Source organism: Wyeomyia smithii, chromosome 1, assembly GCF_029784165.1.
Source record: "Wyeomyia smithii strain HCP4-BCI-WySm-NY-G18 chromosome 1, ASM2978416v1, whole genome shotgun sequence".
In the NCBI taxonomy this organism is placed as follows: domain Eukaryota; kingdom Metazoa; phylum Arthropoda; class Insecta; order Diptera; family Culicidae; genus Wyeomyia; species Wyeomyia smithii.
Genome location: NC_073694.1, coordinates 133,306,216 through 133,327,110, shown reverse-complemented (window position 1 = coordinate 133,327,110; position 20,895 = coordinate 133,306,216). Strand labels below are relative to the sequence as shown.

At 37.8% G+C, this 20,895-nt stretch overlaps 2 protein-coding genes across 5 annotated transcripts in view; one reads left to right on the top strand and one right to left on the bottom strand.

Annotated features, from left to right (window-relative positions):
• LOC129717801 (aminopeptidase N-like) overlaps positions 1–20,895 on the top strand; it is a 44,369-nt gene that overhangs the window by 12,100 nt on the left and 11,374 nt on the right. The window lies entirely within an intron of this gene.
• Positions 8,783–17,364, bottom strand: LOC129717800 (membrane alanyl aminopeptidase). 3 transcript variants are annotated; one of them, XR_008726743.1, is made up of 8 exons: positions 17,235–17,364; positions 12,250–12,912; positions 10,852–12,187; positions 10,597–10,787; positions 10,377–10,542; positions 10,179–10,318; positions 9,487–10,123; positions 8,783–9,428 (listed from the first exon to the last, which is right to left on the bottom strand). XR_008726743.1 is itself a non-coding variant. In XM_055667978.1 (7 exons), exons 2-7 carry the CDS (start codon positions 12,909–12,911, stop codon positions 9,823–9,825), a joined length of 2,796 nt encoding a protein of 931 aa, XP_055523953.1. In that variant the 5' UTR covers position 12,912; positions 17,235–17,364; the 3' UTR covers positions 8,783–9,822. The 3 variants fall into 3 exon arrangements, 2 of the variants coding, with proteins under 2 accessions (XP_055523953.1, XP_055523954.1); XM_055667978.1 differs by having other exon boundaries at positions 8,783–10,123; XM_055667979.1 differs by lacking the exon at positions 17,235–17,364 and adding an exon at positions 13,222–17,229 and having other exon boundaries at positions 8,783–10,123.

Below are 20,895 nucleotides of genomic sequence, written 5' to 3'. Positions count from 1 at the left end.
AATTTTATAAAGATTGAACTTGTGGTTAAAAAGTTATGAAAAGAAACGTGTTCTGGAGACATTTTAATCTCACTCATGTTTCTCAGAGATGGCTGTACCGATTTTTATAAAATCAGTGTCAAATGGAAGGTCTAGTTGTCCCAAAAGACCCTATTGATTTGTTTTGCAATCGGATTATTACTTTGCCTGTTATGTTTAAAAATGTGAAATCCAGCTATGAAAAGGAACATATTCCAAAGACTACTTGAACTCACTCACTTTTCTTAGAGATGACTGAACCGATTTCCACAAAATTAGTGTGAAATGAGAGGTCTAGCTGCCTCATAACACCCTATTGAATTTTACTGTAATCGGACTGTAACTTCGTCGAAAATCACGAAGCTCCATTATCTCAGAAACTACACAATCAATTAGATCAATCGTATTATCAAATGAGCAGGTTAGTTAAAGGTTAACTGATGAATTATGACTGAACACGTGGTTTCAAAGCTTGGCTGCCCTATACATTTCATTTGATTATAATCAAACTAAAGCAACCGTTATGTATTAAATTGTTAATAAAACAACGAAAGTCTATTATTTCAAAGATTATATGACTTATTTGAACATAACTAGTGTCATACGAACTAGTCATCTCTCGAACTTACGAATAACAAACTTAATAATAATTTGATATGTGGCTCAAAAGTTATGAAGAGAAAAGAAATTTAAAGACTATTCAAAACTATACCTGCTTTGATCGATATATGTGGTCTTAACATAATTTGAATGTGATGTCGTACTATTTGAACGTTCCAATTTCATTGATTCCTTGCGATGTGTTTAAAGTCGTTTGAAATGATTGGTTTTATCGAAATGACAACATCCTCGGCTTTTGGCTTCTGTACATCGCCTTAATTCTAAATATATTCATGTTGGGTGGTATTCGGTCATTTTCAGCAGATTTTCTGGCATCAATCTGACACCGGAAATACCCATATTGGGAGGTATTTAGTTATTTTGGTTGTTTTCCAGAAACTAAATGTGGTCGTCTTTAAATTCAAAATGGTGTCCAGGGTCAATGTTTGGTTTCTATGCATCATCTCGATTACGAAAATATCCATATTGAGTATTATTCGGTCATTTTCGGCTGTTTCCTAGAAGTTGCCATTTAGCAATTCAAAATGGTGCCTGGCGTCAATTGTTAGCTCATTGCATCATTCTGGTTCCAGAGATACTCATATTGGATGGTATTTAGTTATTTTAGGCTGTTTTTCACAAACCGGAAGTCGCCATCTTGGAATTTGAAATGGTATTTAAGCTAATTTCTGGCCTCTGAGCGTCATTCTGGTTGAAGAAACAGCCATATTGAGTGTTTCGGTCGTCGATCATTTTCGGCTCGATCATTTTCGGCTGTTTCCCGAGAACCGGAAGTCGCCAACCTAGAATCCAAAATGGGGTCTGTGGGCGATTTCAGCTGCTGTGTATCATTCTTGATCCGAATATTACTATACTGGGTGGAAATCGGCCATTTTTGGCTGTTTTCAAGAAACCGGATGTTGCCATCTTACAATCCAAAATGTTGCCTGAGGTCGATTATGAAACATATTTGTTACCTCTAAAAACATTCACCTGCCAAATTTGGTTCCATTTAGTTGATTAGTTCTCGAGATGTGCAGAAATTTGTGTTTCATTTGTATGGGATCCCTCCCTTACAGAAGAGGGAGGGGTCTCAAACTATCATAGGAACCTTTATCTGCATCAAAAACCCCTACATACAAGTTTTCACGTCGATCGGTTCGGTAGTTTTCGAGCCTATATGGATCAGACAAACAGACAGACAGACCGGAATGCATTTTTATATGTATAGATTACAACATCAATTTTTAGAACCTAAAGAGTGAATACACATTTATTAAATTGAAGCGTTCATGTAAATCTATTTTTACAAATAATAAGTTTGAGTGAGAAAGGCTGGGTCTGACCGCTAGGTGGATTAATTTAGGTTTTTTTAATTTATAATAACGTTTTAACGAACCAGATCAAAACAACAAGAAGAATATGATAAACTAACCTATAATGGACTCCTTTATTTCATTAACCTATGGTGGACCGTCAGATTTACTTAATTGTTCTTGACATAGTTAAATCGGAATTCATAGGGGAAAGTAGGTAAAGACGGACACCCTAAGGTTTAATCTAAATAGTTACTTAGTTATTGCTATTTAGATCGCAGTAGTCATACAAATTAAAACTTAAGGTCATTTGTTTTCATAATCATTTTTGGTTTTAGTGAACTTCCTCCAAGTTTTATGTGTTTTGGGTCTTCAAAAATAAGACTACAAATTGCTGTTTTTTGTCATGGTTGGGAAAGACGGACACTCAGAGTGGGTAAGATGGACACTACGAAGGTAAAGCTGGACACTCACAAAAAAGATGTAGTACGTTAAGTATTCTTTTGATTTATGTGTTAAGTGATGGCCATACATTACTCTACGTTATTAGAGTCCATCTATACATCACGTGAACAGTTTGAGAGGATGGGTTTCGATGAAGGCGAAAATTCTCCACCTATATGACCTGTTCTAACTGCTGAGTGATTAATATCTGCTGGTTTCTCTCGCGGGTGTACTTTGTGAACATCTGTAGTACACAACAGATGCTATATGTGAAAATTCTTGGAAAATCCGTGTGTCCATCTTTCCCTACCTTAGTGTGTCCGTCTTGCCCGCCCTGGTTGTAAATTTTTCAAACGATCGTAGCTCTTCATCGGAACATCGAAAATCTGCTGGATTTCCACTAGAAAACCGAGGAAAGACTAATTAATCACTTTACTATTGTGAACAAATGAAAACACGTAAGTTTCACGAGTTTTTCACTATTTTCCGTGGAATAAAAATTACATCAAATTGCGCGTTCACGAAAATATTCTTTGTTTTACTTACAAATTTGACAGTATGCTTGCTGAAAACCGATAATGCAACTCAAAAGCATTAACACACTATAAATAAGGTATTCGCATCACTCAACTATCATAATACATTCTAGTTTGTGAAATATTAAAAGTGTCCATCTTACCCGCAGTGTCCGTCTTTACCTACTTCCCCTAAATGTTTGTGGTGCAGGACAAAATGTTTCCCGATGGAAGTTTTCTGAAAATCACTCGAGTTCTCACATAACAAACTGAATTATTTTATGAAACAACAATACTTATTTATTATACAGCGGATTAAATCTTAAGCCATTATCAATTTCAGACAGAGGTTTTAAACGGAAAAGAAAAAAAATCAATTTGAGCAATCCGCCTCTTCAAAGGGATGCCGTATTCTACCGCGGTAGCGTGAAACGACATTTCGCAGTCCACTTCGTGCCTTACAGCGGCCAGTTGACTTTCGGTGCACGTTTGACGGATACAATCGAGGCATAACCTAATTTGTAAAAAAAATACTATAAACACTGTCCATCTTACCCATCCTGGTGGTGGACCGTCTTACCCCACCAGTACACCAAACTTTCAAACCGTCATAGTTTCTAATAACAATATACTCTACCTGTATCTCTTCACGTATAGGTCAGCCATGTTTTAAATTACCGGAAAATGGACCAACACCGAAAAAATGTGAGAAATTCTGGGAAAAAATCTTATTTTCTGACACGCGTTTTTGACGTGGGACTACGTCTTTCTTGACTATACTAAGGTACATTCTGGGAAAACTGGATTGAACATGTAACGTTTTTGGTTGACGGAATGAAAGATTTTAGATGCTAATAGCGCTCAAACAACTACTCCGATTTCAATAGTTAATATACAGTTGGAAAGCTAAAACATACAAGATTTGTATAACATGATAATTTCAGTTACCATTTTCTTATTACTCCGTGAAAATTGCGGGAAAGTTTGAAGGCCGAATATCCACATACAATTTCCATACGATTGGTATATTTCCCTAACGCAGACTTCAAAAACATAGACGAAATGATTTCACGCATTCAGTCATTGGCTAGCAATGCCAGCCAATTGGCATCGCATTCATCACCCAACGTAAACGACGAAGAAAGAAAGCAGAGATGCTTCTACGTGATTGGTTCTTCCCCCAATCACCCAAGTTCCCCACATTGAGTGACGCTATAAAAGGACTTTCCGTGTTGAGAGAAGATCATTCCCTGGTCGACCGTAGCATTGGGCGATACGACGGAGAGTATCGATACTTCAGTATCGATACCCGAAGAACGAAAAGTATCGAGATACTCAAAATATCGGTCAAAAAGTATCGATACTATAGCTGAGATCATGTTTTGAATTTTTGATAAATACATTTACTCAGGGTGGCCACTTTACCGGAAAAATGGGAAAAGCGGGAAAAAGCCGGGAATTTTAAATCACCGGGAAAAAATACGGGAAAACCGGGAAATTAGGCTTCACGCCGGGAAAATCATCCTCCTTCATGTCTGCCGCTTTATTTGTACAACAGTTTCTGAGGAAATGTCAACATGAGACCCTGTTTTTTTATGTTTACCTAACTGGCATGATTCTGCCGGATAGGGGAAAGCTGGTTGTTGGTTTCAGTTAAAGTCGACAGCGGCTTCGCAGCAAGATCTGCGTCAAAAAAAATCAGGCTTGATCAGGTGGATAAATTTACTGTTCCGTAACATATATTGTCAGATTTTAAAGAAGTCAAAAAGTTAGGTATTGAAACTTCTTGTGAATAGTGTTCGACATCGCATCGGGGAGAATCCGGTCAAAAGTCAAATAGGACCGGAAACTTCGAGTCTCGATTTTATTTCGAACCGGACCGGAACGGAGCTACCCGGTTTGTACTTCCCGATTTTTGGTATGATTTTAACCACAAGCAGCAAAAAGCAGCAAAAAAAAATTTTTCATTCTGTGTTGGACCTTTTGACTACTTGATTTTGTTGGGGAAAGACGCCACCTTGAAGTGCTATTTGTTAAAGATTTCTCAGATTTTTTCTATATCAAAAACAAACAGTAGCTAAATTATTTTTTTTTTCAAATTGTTTATTCAGAGTGTCAGTTGAATTTATTTTACGGACCATGACAAAATTTCTGATACATTACATTGACCCCAGCTCGAAAATTTTAAAGTCCCAGGATCGAAGTTTTTCGAAAAAAAAATTATTTTGAAATAACAGATCTCAACGTTTCATGCATTTTGCAAAATGCATCTAGACAGTTTTATGTGCATTTTTTTTCATTGGTCACTCTGAGGCTCTTCTTCCCAAAGTCCGCTTGAAGTTTTGCCTGAGGACATTTTTCTAGAAGACAAAAACTCTATGCCCCAACTCTTGAATTTATCCCACGCATTTCATTGGCATCCTGATACAGAAGCACTGCAAGCTCGAGAGAAGGTTGACAGAGAAAGATGCAGAAGGAAGCAAAAAAGCGCGAGAAGGCAAAGATTGTCAACGATTTGGAGATAAAGAGGGCGAAAATTGTGCAGCAGATCACCATGAAGGTACTTGCTAAAGTCGACAAACAGCTAAACACGATGATGGAGGAATGTTTTTCATAGTTTTGTAACACTATTTTTGCAAGGCACAAATAAGCATGTGAAAATTGATTTTTTTCTCATATGTTTTAAAAATAAAACACCGGGAAATTTCACTTAATATCATCGGGAAAACCGGGAAATTGAAAATTGATATTGAGTGGTTCGCGGATTCAGTGATTCGCGAAAATACAGCAAAACTATTTGCTGAACAGAAAACAGTAAATGAATGGTTGCTGGAATCCAGCAAAAGAATTGATATGTCAAAAAATTTACGTCAAGCTGTCATTAGTAAAACGCGCCAAATCGCTGTGCAGCTGGTACGGGATCATCGCTAAGCTCCTGATAGCGAATATGGGACCATAGCTAAGTCCTTGTTGGGCTAGATGAACTTATAAGTTGAAATGATAATCATACATCTCTAGTTCAACAGTAATTTGCCTATGATCCGATGGGCGGATGAAATCTGGTGCCTGACGGAAACATGGTTCCCTTGAATTAACTGGTTAACCAGCAAATTGATTTATGCTTTGCTGAATGAACAGCAAATTGTCATAGCTGACAACCAGCAAGTTGTATTTTGTTTTACCGAACATGCAGCAAACGACCTGTCACTTTTATGCAATTGAGCATTACTGAATAATTAGCAAATTTCATTTTGCTGAACAGATTGCTGGAAGCACAGCACACCAAAAATCAGCAAAATTTTGGTGGTTTCCAGCAATGAAAATTTGATGTGCCGACTTTTTGTTTTTAAGTTTAGTAAAGCGGGCAATGTATGTAGTTTCACGGGAATGCGAAGATGAACGGGAATAGAAGGTGTGACTAGAATTAGAAAAAAATTTCCCTCGTCCAGACGGGACATAAGTCATTATACATAGTGTGCGTAAAGAGACCACTCTCTCAGTTGACAGAAAAAAACTTCCACAGGGCAGTGTGTGCAGTTTCATCGCGGCGTGCTGAGATGCGGGAACACAATAGTAGAGGGTGATTCGACATTGCATTGGTCTTAGGAAGAGTTACCCTCACCCAGTAGTTTAATTGGTTAAAACACCTTGCCGGAGACAACGGGGATTGCGGGTTCGTGTCCCGTCTGGACGAGGGAAATTTTTTTCTAATTCTAGTCACACCTTCTATTCCCGTTCATCTTCGCATTCCCGCGAAACTACATACATTGCCCGCTTTACTAAACTTAAAATGTAAGTCAATATCACAAAAAATGAAATTAGTTCGTAAAGCGACTTTTTGTTGTTTTTCTGGTATCTATCCGCATTCTCTAGAGCAGCATGAATCAAATGGCTTCACAAACAAATACATGCAGGTAATGCAGAAATTCTGAGCTTTGGCAAACAAATGAATTAAACAACTTATATCTTCAAGATTTGTATTCACTGGCCCAATGGGCTGTGAAGCTCCCGTCTTATTTGTATAAATTATTAACACACTTCCATATTAATTGATGAGGAAGTTGATGACATAAAAAAGTTAGATATGTCAGCGAAAATAAGATAGTGAAGTCTACCGCTGATTTTTTCTAACTAAGAAATATTGCAATTTTTTTTTTTCACTTGTACTCTAACTTGTGTCGACGGAAAGCATGAGTTAGTTTCCGCTTGCAAATATTCGATCTGAACAGTATAACCAGAAAACTTATATTTGTTTTTAAAATACAGTCAAATTTCGCTCGTTGGACTATGTTTAGTTGGGCTACGTTTTAGTTGGGCTCCCGCTCGTTGGGTTATAGCCCAACTAAATCGAAGCCAAACATCATTTCTGATAACGTTGAATTTCGTTTGAGAGGTTTGTGGATGCATTTTAACGCAGAAAGTAGAATTAATTGAAATAAAAACAAATGAAGCTGAGTATAAATGTAAACAAACAATATTTTAATCAATTGTCAGAGAAACAATATAAGTTTTGTGCCTTAATAATGCAACGTAGAGCTATGCCTATTTTTGAAAGTATTTGAGAACACGTTATTATTGAGCACTCCTTTTTGGCTTTAAATGTGTGGCTTAAGTAAAACAAGTTTCGAATTTGGCCCTATGCTGCGTTTGGCTCAGATTTTGACAGTTCGTTTGGCTCACAACATTCTCTCTATCTATTTCTCCATCTAAAGCCTGTAGTACACTCTTTGTCTAATGGTCAAATTTTTTACGTTCTGACATAATGGTCAAATTTATTTGACATCATGGTTGTTGTTTGCCCGTGTTTGCCTCATGTTAAAATTGGAGAGTGACAAATAATTATCTTCGACCAAATTTTTATCTGTCAAAAAGTGCCAAATATTTGACGCTTGGTCAAAGAGTGTAATACAGGCTTAAGTTTTGCTAGTGCAAATAGACTTGTGCGATACTTATACTGACAGTGGCAGCTTTTCAGTGGTTCCAGCTCGTATCAACTAGCTGGCATCTCCATCCGATTTGCTTTGCTTTATCGCAGCCAACATCGCAGCGGTTCTACGATGTGTGGGCTCCACTGACGCTGACAGACAGCATAACATAGCGTATCAAAAGTGGCGGTGATCTCGTGTACACATTGAGATGTTAGCCCTTGTAACATGTCAGCTAGCTGGTCCGTATGCATAAAAGAATATCGATACAAATATCGCGGTTTTCAGTATCGATACGGTCGAGTATCGGACGCTTGTGTATCGATCCAAAAAATCGATATATCGTCTCAAAAGTATCGATATTTCCGATACCGATACAATATCGCCCATTGCTATTTCTGTTATCATTTAAAAAAAATTGAATTCATCCTGGCTGTTGCTTGGACATCAGAGTATCATGAAAGAGTGTTAGTAGTGTGCGATGATGCGATTTCGATTGATTTAGGGGAACTGCTCCATTATTCATCTCAACAGTTAGCTGCACCTATATTCATCTTATTTCTCTCATTTGTCCAATTTATCATCAAATTTCTACAAATGTTTGAAAGTAAATCTATTCGCTTCTCGATTTTGTCAAGTGGTTGAAAGTTGTACGTTGAAAATATGGTAAAATTTGACGATAAATTGATCCAAAAGGCATGATGAGATGAATATGGGTACTGAGATGAATATTGGAGCGGTTACCCTATTTGAATTTTCCGAAATTACTTTTTTGTCCGAATGTGCCCCGTGTGTGGGGTAGTTTCGGACAGTCCTGGGGCACATTCGGACAGTGTTGAAAAACTTTTCTAGATTAATGAAAATTTTGTGTTTTTTAACTGTTTCTTCCATATAAACAGAGACTGAGATCAGATGCTTTGCAAACTTCCAAACTCATAGATGAACAAAAAAAAAACTTCCAAACTCATCCTCTTATTTCAAATTTATTTCATAACATAAAAATCGAGCAAACTGGCTATGAGGGTGGAAGGATACAAGAACTATGCCATTTCCTCGGCAATATTTGATTGTTTCAAAGTACAATGGCATCCGTGATTGTCAAGCAACAGCAAAATTGGTTCACTTACGCTGCTTTCTGGAACCTTATTCAAGTGTTCCAGAACATTGAGAAACAATTTTCCAATCGCCTTGCCATACGGTAAGTCAATCCATAATTCACATGGGAACTTTCGATCAAATATTTCTATAGAAACGTTTCTTCCACGTTCGTAAATACTTGTTGATCTGAATTTTTGGACGAGAAGCTTTCTGATTTTTCCGTTTTTTCGTTTCTTTGATTTTTCAGACGACAGACCAAGGTACTTCTTTTGATTCCGCAGGTCTCTGAAGCGTGTAGTTCCGAACCATTTTAAGGACTGAGAATCAGTCTTAATCGATATTTGTTAATAAACAACAATCAAACACAAATTTGGTAAATGTCCGAGTGTGCCCCATGAACGATGTCCGAATGTGCTCCACCACCATCCGTAGACAAATCTTAATTTTATCCAATAAATAAGATCTTTGTTTCCCGATGTTATCACGTTTTTTCATTGCATATTAGTTACGAACTAAGGTAGTGTACTCAAATTTTTAAATCGTCCACAAAGAAATTAGAGAAAAACTTACAACTTTAGGCTCAAACGGTTGAAAACATGAATGAAAAATGGCACTGTGTTGTTTTCGTAAGTAATAAACAAACAAGAGCTATTAAACTATATGGTAGATGTTGGTGGAAGGGCTGCCAACTACTTATATTTTTAGTTTGGTTGAAAATTGCACCATTTGTTTTTTTAAGCTCTGTCCGAAACTGCCCCCGTCCAAAACTGCCCCCTTTATCCTACCTATGTCAATTTGCCCAAAAACATTTTTTTCAGCTTCTGATTGAATGTAAAAATCAAAATCTTTATTTGAATAATTTTTGTCAAATTAAGTTCTAACAGTAGCAACAAAGGCAGTAGCATACTAATTTAACAACGCAATAATAGCACTTAACAAAATAGTTAAACCTACTGCAGTTATTCCTGTGCCCGAAGATCTAGTTTTCTCTTCGAGGAAGTTGCGAATCGCCACACGGTTTTTTTCCACAAATTCTTGATTAGCCTGAAAATCTTCGATGCCTTGTATAATAGAATTATAGGCATTCACACCAAACACCTTCTCGTTTCGTTCGGCAAAAGACCTCACAGCCCACATCTGCTCGTTACTTTTCATACGAGCTAGTAGATTGTTTAATGCCGACGCGACATTCATATATGATCCATGCCTGCGAAATGAAAAGTACAATATTGCTAAAAAATACCATTAATGTCAATACTTACGCTTCTGCCCATCTAACGTAATACATTCTAAGGTATTCAGAGAGATGATCAATTGTATAAGGATTTGCTAAGAGATATGAAAAGGCTGTACTTTTGTCCTGAGATCTGATGTCATCCGAGCTGATTGCATCCATTAATTTCTGAAAAATTAACAAAAATTAAAAAAAGCATATTTTCAATCAAATTAGTTCCTGTTACGAAAATCTGCTCTTTTTCCTGGACACAACCAAGCCCTTGAAGAATAAGAATTTGTTCGGTAGCCATATTGGTCGTAAGATACTGATTCCAAAGAAAATCGAAGTGTTCCTCTGTTCCCTGGCGAACGCCTTCACAATAAACGATTTGACGAAGATCCGGGTGAACCCTAGTAAAACAGATTTGTACTATTTTGATTGATTATTTTTCTATTAATACTTACTTTTCAGCAGTATTGTTAAAGTACCGATTGAACTCCTCTACAGCAGCCCGTTTACATTCGGAATGTCCATAGTTACATGCCCATTGGAGGACATTAATTCTTAAATAAGTGATTAGACGGCTTTCAGCCTCGGCAGGAGCTTCAAATTTGACCATGTTGTAAACTTTACTAAATAACTGAATAACATATTGCTGAAAATCGTAGAACGATAAAAATTAAAAAAATAGGTTCTCCTACAAATCGAAGAATTTATACCGCAAACAACTCTTCATCTTCAGGATGAATTCTGCGGGAAAGTATGGTTAATCCATTAACTGCGGACAACCAAGGCGGATATTCCGTTTCATCTTGCAAATAATCAAGAATATCCAATGCCGATTCGTATTTCACTTCTCCTGCACGGGCTAAATTGAATAAGTCATCCACGATTTGCGCTCTGTTTAAAACATGTATTCCACCAAAGTTTTCCGACCGAAGTGCGGTACTTATTTTATCCCAGTTGGCAGTGTCGTAGTTCACACGATAATAACCGACCTGCTGATTGTTGAGTATGAAGTAAGGTAACTGTGTTACGTTGGTTATAGTAATTTTGTACTCTGAAGTATCAACGACGGTCGGCATCGTATTTTCGAAATCTTCCTCTTTGGTCGCGTAGGTAATCGGAAGAGGCCACAAAGTTGGATCATCATGGCTCATATTATTTAGCAGAAACCTTCTCTGGTTAATAGTAAAACCATCATCAGACCCAGTAACAGTTACCAGCGGGTATCCAGATTGGGTTGTCCAAGGCTTCATGAAAGTACTGATATCAGCTTTTCCATGCAGATTTAGTGCCGAAAATAAATTCTCTGGTCTACTTGTTTTAAACTGTCGCTCCTTAATGTATTCTCTAAGTGCGTTTTGAAATTTCTCAGTAGTTATGGCATGTTCCACCATTCTTAAAACAACTGCCCCTTTGTTGTATGATATGTTATCGAAAATGTTACTAACTTGTGCTTGAGTATATACATTGTGTGTCATGGGATGAGTAGATTCCAAACTATCCATTTGCATAACACCTTGCAATTGTTCAACAACAAACTGATAATCTAAATTCCAACTCTGCTCTACTAATGCTGTTCCAAAATATTGGAAGTATCGAGCAAAACCTTCATTAAGCCATGTTACATCCCACCATTCGCACGTCACCAAGTCTCCAAACCATTGATGAGCGATTTCATGTGAAATAACAGCAGCAATTCGCTGCTGCTGCAAACTAGTTGAGTCATCACTCCGGTACAGGATGTTGGTTTCACGGTACGTCAATAAACCCCAGTTCTCCATTGCCCCAGCAGAAAAATCTGGGACGGCTGCCATATACATACGAGTCATTTCTGGGACAGAATTGTACGGGTAATCAATCCATGATCCTAGTTCTTTGAGTAACTTAATTCCCACTTGGAGACTGTAGTCTGTTTGATTTTTTGCTTCCGGCCGTGCTAGTATACCTATTCCGTTTTCGAAATTCTCCTCATATTGTGCTACTATAAATGCTACCAAATAAGTAGACATAATCGGCGTCATCTCGAATGTAACTTGCGTACGTCCATTTCTGCAAATTTAATTGTTTTGTATATAATAAGTCAAAATCTTAAATACCTTTTTGAATGTTACGGTAATTGATTTTCTGATAGGATAGCGGTATTCGAGAAAGAGTTGTAACTATTTGGCTGATTAATTCTGATCTGGAATGTAGCTTTGAACTTTGGTTCATCGAAACAAGGAAATGCTCGCCTTGCCGATGTAGTCTGAAATTGAGTGGTTGCTAGCCAGACATTTTTTCCACCAACTTTGTAATAACTCCTATAAAACCCATGCATATCATCAGCCAATTCACCAATATAGCTGATTTTTAACAAGTAATCAGTTTCATCCAAGGCTCCACTAACGGGTATGGTGAGGATTTCCGTTTCCTCATTATAGATAGTTTCCTCGATCGGTACAACCACATTATTGGCAGCATTGTTCAATGTTAGAGAAGTTTTATTAATTCTAGCTACATGCAAATCAATTTTGGTTACTCCAGCCTTTGATGGTTTTAATTTAATAGTAACAGTTCCATCGAATGTGAAAGCCGCATGCTCCGCTTCATCTTCAAAATAGGGAGTTAGTTCTACGTCATAGTGTGATGGCCATACATCTTCGTTAAGGCGATAATCGGCTAGCTCCGCTCGAGGAGTCTCCGCAAAAACAGCTGGTTGGAATAAATCAACTGGATTCGACAGGACTCCACAGATAGTAGCCGCAGCAAAAGAACATAACAAAGCTCCGTTCATCCTGAAATTGAAGAAATAATCAGCACCATTGCTACTTATCTACGTGGGGGGCCCTTTTCAGCTGTCAAAATTTCAATAAAGGGACTTCTCATACAAAAATCTCAGCTAAAGAAATATTATAGATGGATTATATCAGTTTGGTTTAAATTTAAGTTGTTTTAAAGCGTCATAAATTTTTTTGTGTCGTGAGTCATGAAAGTGCACTACTGTGGTGCCCCCCAAAGTGTGGGGGTTCGAATGCCACGGCAATAATCGCAATAATAAAGCCCCTAAACAATCGCAATAATGAAGCCCCTAATATTTTTCTTACCTTAAGTCAGGTATCCCTGCGCCGTGAAGTTGTCCTTCCGGGGCTTTATTTTCCTTTTCTTCCTTTTTTATCTGATGTAAGGCTGCGCCTACCCTCTTGCGCTGTATCAGACATGCGACGCTCAGCGACTTCGACGCGGTTGGCGTCCGATCCCACGCAAAACTCAAACTTGTCACTCATATTTAAGTACTTTTGAGTATAACTCACAGTTAAAAAGTATAGAAAAACTCAAACAAAGAACGTACACAATGAGAACGGCTGATCGACTAAACAAATGTAAATTGTGAGTAAACACGTGCTGTAGAGACGCTGTAACGGTCGAAACTTGATGCAGCGACCTCTATACTTCAAATTTGAAACACGATATCGATCATAGGTAACTTCTACTAGTACCAAAATAAACGAAAAATGTTATTTTGGAGCATGAAAGTTGTTTGGTAAAAATTGATTTAAACGAATTTTGAGTTCAGATCAGTACTTTGGCGATGTAGTTTTTGATTCTAGGATAGCTTTAGCATGATTTAAGCCAATAAAAAAATGAAAAGAAAAAAAAATTGGTGGATATTACTCCGTAAAGCTCTAACTCTCTATGCAACAAAGATGCAATATTTAACAATATATTCAACTAATTGAACGTTCCTGGTGTTACTCGGGATTCTCGATTCCGAAAACACCTATATAGAATGGTATTTGACCATTCTAAAGTATTTTCCAGAAACGAAAGTCACCATCTTGGATTTAAGAATTCCTTTTGGGATTAATTTCCGGCCTCTTGGCATTATCCCGGGTTTGGAATCATCCATATTGGGTGAATTAAACTATTTTGGTTATATTTTAGGAACTGGGAGTTGTCCACTTAGATTTAAAAATGGCATCGAAATAAATTTCGTATTTCTGGGCATTTTATCGATTCTCATTTATTTATTCGAAAATTCTCATTTCTTCGGCTTATGGGCATCATCATGGTTCCGAAAATATCCATGTTGGGTAGTATTTGGTCATTTTAAGCTGTGTTTCAGAAATTGAAAATCGCCATTTTAAATTTAAAAATGGTTTCGTTGTCGGTTCCGGCCTCTGAATACCATTCCTGCTCTGGAAATATTTTGGATTATAAACTGCGTCGACTTCAGTAGGCCGCGAAGTCTGAGTATAATAAACCTATGGTGTATAATAAACATTCTCACATAAAAAAAGAAGACCTAATACGTTTGAGAGTGCATGTGCCTGGGTGTGCTATTGTCCGTCTTCACAATGACACACCTTCTATACAATTTTGAAGGGGAGCTGCGTAGCCGCAAGGTTCGAATCTTATCAGAATCAGGCCATTCGATGTTAAAACTGGACTTTAAGTATGGGTTCATTCCCAGACTCCCCACTACTTACCCTTCCTTTACGCTGAAATCAGGCCAGAAGGACGCACGACGAAACTTCTCAAGGGAATTATATATAATTGGTAATACTTGGCAAGAGGAACGAGCATCGGTATAGTAGAACAGTAAGCGGGTAAAAGGAAGAGTATCACATAACACACAAACACTTATAAACGACAATAATAAGCATGCCACTGGTCGCTGTGAAGAAATCCATACAGAAAAAATGCAATTTGGAAAACGTGTTAAAAATACCCTATATCCACTGTTATCCATCGTGTTTTTTCCTGTACGGACTTCCTCACTGTGACCAGAATCGTAGATCTATTGTGAGATCCATCGTGTTACTGAACATCGAATGAAAAAGAACCTCTCTAAAAATAACTTTTCGTTTGTGTTCTATGTATGTTGGGTTTAAAGTGTATTTTGTTTTTTGTTTTTTTTTTAGGTAATAAGATGCAGATAATTCAATGTGGGAAAATTCATGAACCCCAAGTCATCCATCCATCCATCCACGTAAAAACGCGTAAATTCCGGAATCAGCATAAAAAAACCGCGTGAATTCCGGAATCCGCGTAAGGAAAAAACCGCGTGAATTTCGGAATCCGCGTAAAAAACCGCGTGAATTCCGGAATCCGAGTGAAGAAATTCCGCAATCCGCGTAAGGAAAAAAACGCGTGAATTTCGGAATCCGCGTAAAAAAACCGCGTGAATTTCGGAATCCGCGTAAAAAGCCGCGTAAAAAAACGCATAAAAAGCGACCTTAGTGTATTGTGCTATTTTTTATTTACTTTCTATAACAGTTGCATGAAAACCGTATGCTGCCATTGGTGTGCGTGTTGCATAATTTTATCATCGCTATCAAATGTTTGAACATGTTCCAATTTGTAAATGTTCCGTGTTTGTGCAACGCAATTATTGAACCACAGCGTTATCTCTCGCGTTTGTCCGAATCTAATAACTGATATAGATACGTATATCAGTAGCACTTTGACGCATGTCGACTTATTTCAGAAACAAGCTATCACTGAGGATCTAGTTAACGCTTGTACTATGTGCAAGACGTCGTGAAACCACCTTTTTTCTGGAAAGCTGAATAAGCCATATTTTTTCATTCAGTAAAGCTTCTTAGTAGCAACATAACTTGTTTTTTATTTAGTATAGCTTCCTAGCACTAATGACCCTAGTAACAATTTATGTTTCATGATACTCCTGGAGATTCTCTTACAACTTATTTTGTACTTGTAATTAGCTTTAAAACCAGAAATGTTTCATGGGGAGTCTTGCATTTTGGTGATCAACAGAAACGACAGTGCAAATTTATTCTTCCGGTAAGCGTCTCCAGGCATCTTCGCTAGTTTAGTGAACGAGATACAAGTTACGATACTCTACCACAACCTTTGTTTAAAACCTGTGACAAAATTTAATTTCTCGCCCAATGCATCTAATAGACTCGTATCTTCTTATAAGGACTCATGCAGTTTATTGCGGTGAGCAATATTCTGAAATTGGAGAAGTAACTTTTGGCGTACCACAGGGTTTAGTGATTACTTCTTTTTTTCTCTGCTACATTAACGGTGTCGAACAGGATTATCTTGTCAGGTAAAATGATCTCGAACAGCTCAAATGAGTGTGTGTGAAATGTCGCTATAACTCTGAACCCTATTAAAATTTCTATCAATACATATATTCCGCGTTATTTCAAACATTGAATTGCGCGATAGCGCCTGACTTCGAGACAGGGTTAACCGATTATTCGTAGGCTGACCAGACTTTCTCTGGATAAAAACGGGACAAATGGGTTCAAAAAACGGGACACATGATAAAATTGGTTTTTGAAATTTTTTACCAACCAAAGCATACAAACAATTATTCATTGCATTGATGAACTTGCTCGATACTGAAAAGTGTGATATTTTGCAAGGAGTTCCTGAAATTCGTCTCATGATGATCGATATTTTGACTAACAAATCAACTTTCAATCGCGACTTTTTCATCAATTCACGATAGGCGATGTCCTTCCAGTGGTGCGGTACTGCCAGGGTAGCACAAAACGTAGGTACTCAGTAACATTAGAAAATCCTGGCTGCTTGGAAACTTATTTTCCATTTAGGGAAATTTCAATGCGAAGCTCTATCAAAGTTTTGTTCAAGGAGTATCCGAAAACGGTACAAAATGGCAAAAGACGGGACGCTTAAAAACAGTCGAAGAAACGGTACTGTCCCGTTCAAAACGGTACGTCCGGTCAGCCTAATTATTCGGTATCACGTGGACTTCTATAATCCTACACGTTGTGCGTTGTGGAAAAACACGTTCTACACTGTCCAACCAAGTTGGTACGCGCTACAGTGTAGTCTTGGTGAAAATGGTCGTATTTCGATAACAATCACTTTTCTAAAAATCACTCAAATGATATAAAACCATATTGATCATTGAGCTGCTGGCGCTCATTGACCTTTGAACCACTAAAACCCTTCACACTACCAGGTTCACGTATCAGCACAACAATAAATTGTTCATTTCACTTGAATATACGAAAATCTTATAGTGTTTATCAAATTTTACAAGTTTATTATAATCAGTGTTTTGGGAAATTTCTTCTCGACTCAATTCGAAGGATGTACCAAAAAAACATATATTTACCTTTTTCAAGCAATTCAAACCGCAAAAAAATTCTACTCGCTGGTAAACATTTCGTTAGAAAATTCGACTTGTCTACTTGAATATCAACTAGTTTACTAATCTGCGGGGCAGTTGTACTTCTGTACTTATAGCGCGATTCAGTAGGATAATATTGCACATGGTCGATTGGAACCATCTTTATCTCTCGAAGACAATAAAACTCGCGTATCTGGATTGCTGGCAGTTCGTGCTTTGAAGAAGCTCACATCAAACGCTCAGGTATATGTACCTACAGCGTATACTTGTTCAATCAAAAAGATAACGTTTCATTGAAGAAGTACAAGAAACTGACATTGTTCAAATATTTTAGACGTGAAACAAATTTTACTAGCCAAAGTAGAACGATAAGTCGACAATCATTCATTCAAAAGGCTTAATTTTGATGTTGTTTTTTGTTTGCCCGACAAGTCAATAATCCACAGAATAGAATATGTTTTCACACCGAAAAATTTTCCGAAAAATTAAAACTCTTGACATAATAAGTCCCTCTCGGAATCCTCGGACCAGAGAAGAACATTAGGTGAAGTCACTCTCCAGGTAACTGTAATTTGGGGATATTGGTAGGCTAGAATAAAGCTCGGTATAGTAGAGCAGTATCAGGCCTGAAAAGGAAGAGGCAATATGAGCCGTTGCGGAACAGAGTGGTCTATGTGCCATCGAGCAAAATTTTCAGGAGAAGCGATTTTCGAAACATCTCTGAATAAAATTCTGTTCAACGGATTCTTTCAAACAAAATGTTCTAAAATAAAGGTTATGAAGAGGTTTAACGTGGGAATACATAAAATAAAATTTTCTTTGCGAAATAAGTGACTTTTCCATACCAAAGTACATATACACTCTGACTTCATATATATATTTCACTGGAATCCTCGTATCGTTTCGGAACAGAGTGGTCTATGTACAGGGTGACAAAAAAGTCCAGTCACACAGGAAAATCTCAATATTTCAAAGAATAAGAAGAAAATCTGAATCTGGCTTCTATAGCTTTATTCAGTAACTCATAAAGATACTGCACAGACGATATCTCGGAATTACACCACCTTTCTCTGATCTTCGATCAGAGCTTCAGACGTCTCGGAAAGTCGTCGCAAGCGGCGCGCACGTACTCCATCGGCATCTCGTCCCAGATTTTCGTGATAACTCGCTTGAATTGCTCCAAATTTGTTATTTTATAGTCGTTCAGCTTCGATATCATGTATCCCCACACGAAATAATCCAGTGTATTCAGATCCGGAGACGACGGAGGCCATTCATTCTTCGAAATGAAATCGGTCAAGTTTTCCTCACACCCCGCCTGAACAACCTTTGCGGTGTGGGATGGGGCGCCATCTTGCTGGAAGCAGTAGTAATCGTCTTCAAACAATAGTTCAGCTTGAGGCAGAACATTTTTATTCAAAACCGTGTCCAGGTAGTACGCTGCGTTGATTTTGACCCCTTTATCGATAAAAATAAGAGGCAGTTTACCTCTTTTGCAAATGGCTCCCCAAACAATCACTGACGTCTTTTTTTGGAACCGGGAAACGTTCAGCTTGTCCGCAGGAGCTTGCTGGAGGCTCACACTTCAAACTCGATCATTTTGGCGATTGACTGTTTGCTCCAAAACGAACAGCTTCTTGTCCGAAAAAAAAAACTCGTCATCTGCGCGCCAACCGAGCAACTCCCGCGACCGTTGGTACCTCTTGTCCTTTGTAGCTTTGGTAACCCCATGAACCACTGTTTTTTTTTTGTACGGTGTAAGTTTTAAATCCTTGCGCAGAAGCAGGTGGATTGATTCTCGGTTCATTTTATGGTTCCTGGCCAGCTTCCGTGCAGATTGGGCGGGATTCCGGCGAATCCGGTCTCGTATAATCTTTTTCAGCCTTGGAGTTCTCAAAGACCTTGGTCGTCCAGATCTCTGCCATGGCTCACAACTCAAAGTAAACAAACTGCACAGAAACGAAACCCTGCCACTTTGGGCAGCAAAGTTAATCCTTTCATTTGACATATAGATGGCACCAGAGAGATGCAACGTGTAGGCTACAGGCGACCCCAAAAAAGTGTGACCGGACTTTTTTGTCACCGTGTACATAAACATTAATAAAAATGATGTTAACTCGTATAAAATGGCTAGTGTCACATGTAATATGGTGTACATGGCATGTTACATGTAAAATGTGACGTGTAACATTACATGTAACACAACATGTTACATATTACTTGATATTTGACATGTTACATTTTTCATGTTACATTACGTGTAACATGTTACTAATCACGTTTAACATGCTACAGGACAAGTGACAAGTTACATATAACATGTAATATGTTACATATCACATGTTACATGATGGTATTACCTCGATTTATGTACATAGACCGCTCTGTTCCGAAACAGAATGGCTGTTCTGTTTCGAACGAAATTTCAACATGGTATAAATCAGCTTTGAAGTTCGATTTATCGAAATTTTTCTAGTCTCCTAACTTCAGCTTCTTGAGCAGATGCGGTGTATGTAAAAACTCATTTTTTAAAAAAATTGTCTTTGGACCACTCTGTTCCGCAACGGCTCATATATTCACTGGAATCCTCGAATCGTTTCGGTGCAGAGTGGTCTATGTACACAAACCTGGTAAATGACAAAGAAAATGACGCTAACTCGTATAAAATGGCTAGTGTCACATGTTATATGATACATATAGCATGTCACATGCAAGATGTCACGTGTAACATTACATGTAAAACAACATGTTACATATCACATAATATTTCACATGTCACATTTTCCTGTCCTGATATGTCACATGTTACATATCACGTGTGACATGTACAAAACAAGTAACATGCTACTTATCACATGTTGTATGCTACATGTTACGTGTTACATGATAGTATTACACCGACTTATGTACATAGACCACTTTGTTCCGAAACAGAATGGCCGCAACGGTTCATATAACAATAGATCAAATGTCTCTAATCGAAGTGATGAGTCCACACAGAAAAAAAAAATTAGAGCACGATTAATTGCCTGAAGTTGCCATTTAAAAAGTGTCACTTGAACAAAATATATGTTAGGAAAATGGTGCATTTGGTAGGAAAGACGCCTTTGGCAACGGTTAGATAGTAAAATTGTATTTCTGACAAAACATACACATTGAGAAAATTTTACTTTCTTCAAGATAAAACGCAAAATATATATCATTAGTAGAACTTGGATGATTTAGAAATAAACAATTAAATAGTTCGTCTTTTCATTCTGAACTAGGGCCGAGGTGGTTCGTGCTGTTCTGTTGATTTGACACAGACTTCGCATCCTACTGTTTTGGACCACAGCGACCATTGTTTTGATCTTTTGTGGTATGAGTCTTCTTGAGTCTAGGTACTCGTGACAGACATACTCACTATTTATAGAAGTAATCGTCCCTGTCATATCGCGCCCTTATCCCACTGTTAGTGAGCAGGACAATAGGGGGGCTAGATCTACAACACTACTCTACACTCTAATTTGTTCGAGTCTTTCCGTTATAGATTCGAATTTTTTGAACCCGACAATCGCGAAATTATTAAGGATTGTACGTGCTTCTATGTTATTGGTTTTGCCTTATTTCAGGGTGTGGTCATGAAAATTTATTAGAAAGAATTTTC